Genomic DNA, 8574 nt, shown 5'->3' with positions numbered 1-8574 from the left:
TGTCCATACCAAATTTCAAACAAATAATCTAAATATTGGATTTTCTGTTAATTTTTTCGAAAAATAAAACAAATTTGGCAAGTGGCAACTATGCGTTTCTTTTTTTGAACAGTATATATATTCATGTGTGTGAGTGAGGGTGTGGGGGTTGAATGTGTATGAGTGTAGAGAGAGAGAGAGAGAGAGAGAGAGAGAACGAGAGAGAGAGAGAGAGAGAGAGAGAGAAAAAAACCCAATGAAAACAACATTCTTGTTACTGATTACAAATCATGATATGTATTTCTATGTGTGTATGAAAGAGAATTCAAAAAATAATTATAAAAAAGTGCAACAGTTGTCACTTTGTGTTGAATAAACAATAGATCCAGAGGAGCGAATTACTGTGTGGTTGTGTTTACTTTGACACGTGCTTTCTGTCCATGCAACTTTTACCGTGACCGTGATTTGCCACTGGTGTTCGTGATCGTGAAAACAAAAATCAAGGTAACTGTGATCGTGAAAGCGAAAATTTCCCTTCCCGTGATCGTGATGATACCCCCCCTTTGGGACCCTCAAACTTGACGGGCCTACGAAAAGACCTTTGGACCTACGGGTGACGCAAACGCTGCGGCACACGCAGAGAATCAATCATATCAACGCATTATTAACTTAACCCAACCAGCATACGTCACTCAGAATGCATAAGCCGTGTCAAGTTGGTGCGCGGAACGCTCTTTTCGGGGAAGAAAAAACTACAGTTTTTCGAAATCATGAGCTCAGAAGCGATGCATGTCAGAGACTTCGATATCCTATTGTGATCTTTTTCACAAGTGTTATTTGCCGATGACGTCAGTCACGCACACATTGCTAAAGTCTGCAACAATACCCAGTGTTGAAACTGCTGCTGTCATTGTGTCGGTGTCGCTGTGTGCTGCACGTGGAAGTTATGTTCCACTGACCCAGATCATACCGAGTGTTAACCAGCAGGTAAAGTCAATGATTTTCATTTTTTTTAAAGAAAACAGAAAATAAAAGTAGGGCAATCGAACTTCGAGCGTTGGTTTGTGTTCTGGGTCACTGGCCACCACGCTTTCACCCCCCGCTTATAAGGGTGTGTGTTAGTGTGTAAGTGGGCGTCGTTGTGTTTCTGACTGTCATGTGCATGTGCGAATGTGTGTATATGCGTGTGTGTTTGTATGTCTGTCTGCTTGTCTGTCTGTGTAAATGGGCGACGCCATGTGTGTGTGTGTGTGTGTGTGTGTGTGTGTGTGTCTGTCTGTGTGTTTGTGGGTGTGCGCGTGCGTACGCGCATGCCTTTATGTGTGTACCGTGAACCTAGCCTTCAATTCAAATGAATTGGACGGAACATTACTTTATGGTCGTTTACAAAGTCTTTATGAAACAAAACATTCTTGCTAGGCCAGTTTTACTAACCAAAACTAAACACACCCCCCCCCCACCACCACCACACACACAGGATACACGTGTGCATTGGGTTACCAAGCAGACTTGATCTGTTCCTGGGAAAAGGTTACTGTTATGCTGAATTTTCAGTCTTTTTGAACATACGCTTCCTGGGAGTATTTTGGTCGAGATGACATTTCTAAATTTAGCTTGGGTCGTCCTTGCGTGCTTCATGGTTTGCTGTGATATCGCAGAGCCGTTGGAACGGGTCACCCGATTTATTTAATTTTAGTCAAGCAACCACACAACTAAAAAATGTGGTTTATGCGCCAGGATATAGGAAAATGCTGTAAGAGGAGGTCTCATACTTTATTTGAATGGTTCATATTTAGATTTTAAAGTAATATGAGATACGTTGCCTTCACGTATAAAAACTGTTTTAAATCCGTGATCACGCCCGTATCAGAAGCACGCACAGCGATCGACAGTGGGAATACCCGCAGTGATAGGGGTGTAGTATGCACGTAACGTGGTATCTAACGCTCAGAAGTTGTCAAAAAGAAGGTCACAGTGTTCACGTATTATCGAGACACCGACACATTTGCACTAAAATCCATTCTAGGGGAGCTTTTCCATTATTTTTTCTACCGTAGGGATTGAATTCATTCCACTGAACAGATTTAACTACAACATATACTGTTCAAAAAAAGAAACGCATAGTTGCTACTTGCCAAATTTGTTTTATTTTTCGAAAAAATTAACAGAAAATCCAATATTTAGATTATTTGTTTGAAATTTGGTATGGACACAGTTGAATGCACACACAGTTCATTTGCATCTTCAAATCAATCAGTCAATCAATACGATTGGGTGCCGAGGCTGTCAAGTCAGTAGGGGGTGTGACTGCCTTGAGCAGCAACAACTGCCCGGCACCTTCTGGGCATGGACTGGATCAGATGCCGGATATCTTGCTGTGGGATGGTGTCCCACTCCTCCTGAAGTGCCTGCAATAGATCGCGGTGATTTGCCGGCGCTTCTTCTCGCCTGCGCACACGTCTGTCCAATTCATCCCAGAGGTGTTCTATCGGGTTCATGTCTGGCGACATGGATGGCCAGGGAAGCACCTGGACATGGTGGTCGGGGAGGAACTGGGTGGTGAGTCGTGCTGTGTGCGGGCGAGCGTTGTCCTGCTGGAATATGGCATCCTGGTCAGCCAGAAGAGGAAGGGCGTGTGGGCGCAGAATTTCCTCCACGTATCGCTGGGCAGTTATGCGCCCTTGGACGTGCACCAGGGTGCTCCTTCCAGCGGTATTGATCGCCCCCCACACCATGACGCCTCCACCACCATGAACGGGTGCCTCATCCACACAGTTGGGCGCGTAACGTTCGTTTACTCTCCGGTAGACCCTCCTCCGACCATCATGTCGCTGGAGCAGGAAGTAGGACTCGTCGCTGAACCACACGTGTCTCCAGTGATTCCGGACGGTCCAGCGAAGGTGCTGGTTGCCCCACTGCACTCGGTTCTGGCGATGGCGGCGGGTGAGGACAGCTCCTCTGTGAGGTCTGCGAGCTCTCAAACCAGCTTCATGCAGGCGGTTCCGCACGGTCTGGTCCGATAATCGGTGTGGCCCGGGGAGAGCCTGGACAGAAGATGAGGCCGACAGGAAACGATTCCGGAGGTGGCGGAGCCGTATGAAGCGGTCGTGAGCAGCAGTTGTCGCCCTTGGTCTTCCCGCTCGTGGCAAGTCAGCAACGGAGCCAGTGGCTTGAAACCTGACCCACAGTCTACTGATGGTGCTCTGGGACACGTGGAAGTGCCTGGCGATTGCACTTTGACTTTGGCCTGCTTGTAAACGACCCAATGCAATTTGGCGGTCTTCTCTGCTCAATCGGGCCATCTTTCGTCGCTGAATTGTCGTCTGATTTCTTTGTGGCGAACAATCCGCTTTTATGGGTTTTGGAAGACATGGTGAGAGCTCAATATTCCCCGAGTTTCACGAGATTACACTGAAGCATGACGAGTGGTCATGCCAAATGAGCAATTTTGACATTGTAGCCACTGATAACGCATGCGTCACGTGCAGAGCTCACTTGTGGCAATGGACGAAAGGTCGACGACCAGATAAACATTTTCTGCAGTTTGGTGGATATCCTTGTAGCCATATAACTAAATTAACCAAATATTACAAGCTATGCGTTTCTTTTTTTTAACAGTATATATTTGAACGAGCGGTATTTTGCTTTCTGTGTCTGCTTTTCGAAGTGAATCGAGGCGAGCACACTGAATAGGCCCACAGAAGGATACGCGACGTAAGTCTCAGCGCCTTGTCGTTCGTGGGGTCATGCTCTTGACACATCGGCGACTACGATGTATACAAACCAGAAGTATGAAATATGGACTGAAGCGTGAAGGAAAGATTCCAGAAAATATTGAGCATCCTTACACCCTTCTCGGATGGTTGGACTTGATAAAATCTGACATACGTTGCGCTGACGTATGGAAGGGTTTGTTACGTGAACACGTACCTAATCACCACACGCCGGCGCGACCCGCATGTGAGATAGGTGTCCTGGTAGGTGACGTAGCTGATAGGGACGCAGTTTCTAAACCTCCCTTATGTCTTCAGTGAACACGTCAATGACCACTGCAGCTCTGACGTATGAACACCGCAGCTCTGGCGTCATATGACGGACGGTGACGTAATGTCCTCGATGAGCACGTCAATGAACACTGCAGCTCTGACGTCATATGACGGGCGGTGACGTAATGTCCTCAATGAGCGTGTGCTTGAAGAGGTCCCAGTCGGCCTTGGTCTGCAGCGAGTCCTGGAAGGTGTCCTCGTCAGGGTAGGGTCTCACCAGCTCCTGCAGGTTCTTCTTCACCATCTCGTTGGCGTGGCGCCTGAAGAAATCCTTGGACAGCATGATGCACTCAGCGCCTCGGCTCACCTGCAAGGGATAACAAAGACGTATGCTCAGTTTGCAACGTAGGGATAACAAGACCGTAGGCTCGGTTTGCAACGTAGGGATAACAAGACCGTAGGGTCGGTTTGCAACGTAGGGATAACAAGACCGTAGGCTCAGTTTGCAACGTAGGGATAATAAGACCGTAGGGTCGGTTTGCAACGTAGGGATAACAAGACCGTAGGCTCGGTTTGCAACGTAGGGATAACAAGACCGTAGGCTCGGTTTGCAACGTAGGGATAACAAGACCGTAGGCTCAGTTTGCAACGTAGGGATAACAAGACCGTAGGCTCAGTTTGCAACGTAGGGATAACAAGACCGTAGGCTCAGTTTGCAACGTAGGGATAACAAGACCGTAGGCTCAGTTTGCAACGTAGGGATAACAAGACCGTAGGCTCAGTTTGCAACGTAGGGATAACAAGACCGTAGGCTCAGTTTGCAACGTAGGGATAACAAGACCGTAGGGTCGGTTTGCAATGTATAGGGTACAGGCCGCAATGATGATTGACCCTCTCAGCCTTAGGAATAGGACGTCAAGGTTCTTACAAAAGGTGAAGGTAGGTAGTCCCATAACCATTTTTGTTCGTAGGGGAGCGAGATGTTCGATATCTAAACTACTAGTCTCGGGCCAGCTTTAGGAGGGCGGTGCCCAATCCTCTCCCTCGCTGTCTTTGCCTAAAGGTTCTCAAGTTATGTAACAACTTGGTTTGAGGTGTGTGCGCATCTGTCTGTCTATCTGTCTGTCTGTCTGTCTGTCTGTGATGGAAACGGGGACATACAGTTGCGTGGGTGTAAGAATAAAACTAGGAACACAATTTCAGAATTCATGTCAGACTTTTTAGACATGTTACTATGTTGGTTACTAATTGAAATAAATGGACTGTGAAAATAATAATAATCAAAAGGCTAACGTACCAGACTGACAGACGTTTGTTGGGCGTCCAGGTTACCATGAAAACGGATCTGCTCTAGACCCTGCCAGAAAGAAGAAAAAGGTCAAATGTCATTCAAAAAGGAATAATGAGAAAACGATTATGGACCTCTAAACTGACAATGATAGTACGTACACGCCTGCAAACCTGTCTAACAACACAGTCTTGTCTCTAGCTACCATCACACACACACACACACACACACACACACACACACCGATACACACGCGCGCATGCACGCTCACACGCATGAAACTAAACTGTTGGGTATAACAACAGCTAGTTTAGCGTGTTATAGCTTCACGCTTGTCTTGCACACTTACAAAAATGTCCCGAGGTTTCTGAGTGGACACGCGCACGAAAACAGGAGGTGGGGTTCCTGGGGGTCGCGGGACGTCACTTCCGGGTACAGATCGAGGTTTGCTTCCGGTGGGGGAGTCGGAGGAGGGGCGTTGTTTCCGGGGACCGCTCAGTCTCAGCGGTGAAACTCTGGGACTTGAAGCTGCCGGCGTTTTTAACTCCTGATACAGATGAAAACGTTTTGTTGTGAAAATGTGCATATTTAAGTTATGGTACTTTCTGAAATAAAGTTCTGTTGCAGTGTGTCAACAAACTAAAACTAATGTGTTGTTGTTGATTTATTGTGGCATGACTAGCTGATTTTGCTGTTGTTGTTGTTGTTGATTAATTGTGTGACATGACTAGCTGATTTTGCTACGGGGCAGTTATCGAGCAGTCATCGCAGAAGCTTCTCTGTGTATGTGTGCATGCGCGCGTGTGTGTGTGCGTGTTTGTGTTTATGCATGTGTTTAAGCATGTGTGTGCGTGCGTGCATGCGTACGTGCATGTCGTGTGTGTTTGCACGCGCGTGCGTTCGTGCCAGTCTGTTTGTGTCTGTGTCTGTGGTTAGTTGGTTAATTGCGTAGGTATGTTTGTGAGTTGGTCGTTTTGTCTTCGTGTCTGTCTTAGTTTCTGTTCGTCTGTCTGCAGATTTGATGGTGAAGCTAATGACGATTGGTGCCCAATTTTTGGCGCCCAATTTAGCGGTATAGGAAGGCAGCTCAATATGTATACGCAGAATGAACAGTACGGTTCTAAAGAGTCAACTTGTAAATCTTGGTACAGATATTCACACCATCATTACACTCATATTACACTGACTAATTCTTTTTTGGATGTGGGTAAGGTCGTGAACACTCATAGTCAAACCGAAACAGACTTTATCACGAGCATTATATCTGCTCACAACTAATTCATATAATTATTGACGTCATTAATAATTAATTAATAATTGGTACTGGTGTGTTTTCTTTTTTATTTAAATTAGTCATTAATAAGGCTGATGGGATCTATGTCGACCAAAAGAGTGGGATTCCCTGTAGGTGGAGTTCCTGGAGGGGGATTCCCTGTATACAGGGAATACCACAGGATTTAGTTCCTGTAGCGTGTCGCTGATATCGCTGAAAGTCATGTGATGGCGACATCGGTAGAATTTGATGTTTTTCAATCTTTTTTGATATTTCTTAGAAATTCGAGTATATATGGTTTGCAAGTTTTATTGAAAAACTCCACCCTGTGGGATTCCCTGTATACAGGGAATCCCCCTCCAGGAACTCCACCTACAGGGAATCACACTCTTTTGGTCGACATAGCCCCATCAGCATTAATAAGGGTACACAAGACCAACTGAATGCGTGTTATACACTTTGTAAGATATAATAGAGATGCAGCCAATACACAAACAGATATAATTGAAAGCAACGAGTATACCGTTACACACATAATCTACTCAACAATCAATTCAATTTACAAAATAAATTACGAAAATAGTAGCATGTGTTTTTGGTCAGCAACACAAATCCCAATATAAACTGTGCAAAAACATTATTGCACCCATTTTCGTGCCCCAACTAAAACATTCATTCCCGTGTCATTTCATTCACACTTTCTATGCCATTAACGGCCCTCAATTTGGCTATCTGCCACACTTTTTGGATCAAATATTTCTGTTATAGGTATCACGTGACCGACGCCGAAGAAAGGGTACCCCCAAAATCGACCTGACAAAAACGTCAGGTACCAATTACAAAATCGACCAAACAAATCAGAATAGGCGCCTCTTGGGAACTTTTACACGCGTAAAGAAACAGACTCTATAATGATACATGATAATACTTGTAACATAATTTGTTTAAACAAATAACACAAAATATTAACCAAAATCTATTTAGAAAACAAAATAACTATCGCACAGCAAAAGAAACAAGAAACCAGTTACACACACAAACTTACAAAATGAGGCCGCCCCGTCAGAGGTTTATCGCTATAGCTTTCTTTGGAATATCTTTTGTTGTTGAGAGATGTCGCCTTTGGGGTCGCCGATGTGCCGCCGATGGGAGTCTTTGGGGAGGATCGAGAGGACTGTGTGCTGTTCCTCCCTGTGCCAGCCAACCCCCACAGGTGGAAATAGTCTTCCTGCAAGTAACTCTACAACTTGCACGCTCGGAATATAGAGCGAATGGTCGTTCTACTGTGCTGAGCTCTATTTCTTGGAAAAAGTTTTTCAACTGAATGATGACGACGATGATGGTGATATCAACTAGACACACCAACACCAACACCATACGCACTACATATCTGTCGTAGAAAACCTAACACACACACAAAAACACCCCAAAACACATTTTCACAGCGACAAGAATACCTTGGAAGATAGTCACAAGTCTAGACACAGTGCGAGACAGACAGATGGAGATGCATACAAAAAATACACTTTGTTGATTTTGTCTGTCGATATTGTCGGAAATGATGATCAAAGTTGTACCCCAAAAAATATAATCTGTGTGGAATAAACCATTCATGTCTAAAATTCACTGTGCAAGATTGTGTTTTCTAATTGCAAACGATTTTGTTGTTGAAAAATATTGACGTCTAATTCATCAATCGTAAATACAATAACATAATGTTGTACACCAAGCAACTTACAGGAACCATTTCGATAAATGCTGTGAAGGAATTTCACAAACAACTCTCAGCAGTAAATTCGAGAGAAACAGTCAAGAATTTAATACGTTTCTTGCTTCAAAATGTTGTCAATAAACAAATAATTTTAACTTGTTGTGCTCGTTTGTCGCATACCAGATTTCAAAGCAATTTAAATACATAACGATGGATAAACCATTGATTAAACCAAATACGTTTCTTTTGGCCTGTCGGCGTAGATGAATTTAGAAGTGGACGAGTGCTCGTTTGTTTGTTTGTTTGTTTGTTAGCTTAACGCCCAGCCGACCACGAA

At 44.7% G+C, this 8574-nt stretch overlaps 1 protein-coding gene across 2 annotated transcripts in view; it reads right to left on the bottom strand.

Moving 5' to 3' along the window:
• Positions 1-3366: 3366 nt before the first annotated feature.
• The window catches only part of LOC138982897 (cyclic nucleotide-binding domain-containing protein 2-like), a 24332-nt gene continuing 19124 nt past the window's right edge, over positions 3367-8574 (bottom strand). For both annotated transcript variants that reach the window (XM_070356292.1, XM_070356293.1), the window contains exons 13-16: positions 7572-7754; positions 5603-5800; positions 5263-5322; positions 3367-4332 (exon numbers count right to left, since the gene is read on the bottom strand). In XM_070356292.1, coding sequence (XP_070212393.1) covers positions 4129-4332; positions 5263-5322; positions 5603-5800; positions 7572-7754 — 645 coding nt within the window. In that variant the 3' untranslated portion in view covers positions 3367-4128. The remainder of the gene's footprint in view (positions 4333-5262; positions 5323-5602; positions 5801-7571; positions 7755-8574) is intronic.

This window comes from Littorina saxatilis, linkage group LG12 (assembly GCF_037325665.1).
Source record: "Littorina saxatilis isolate snail1 linkage group LG12, US_GU_Lsax_2.0, whole genome shotgun sequence".
NCBI lineage: Eukaryota > Metazoa > Mollusca > Gastropoda > Littorinimorpha > Littorinidae > Littorina > Littorina saxatilis.
Note: the sequence above shows the minus strand (reverse complement) of the source record. Positions and strands in the feature narration are given on the sequence as shown.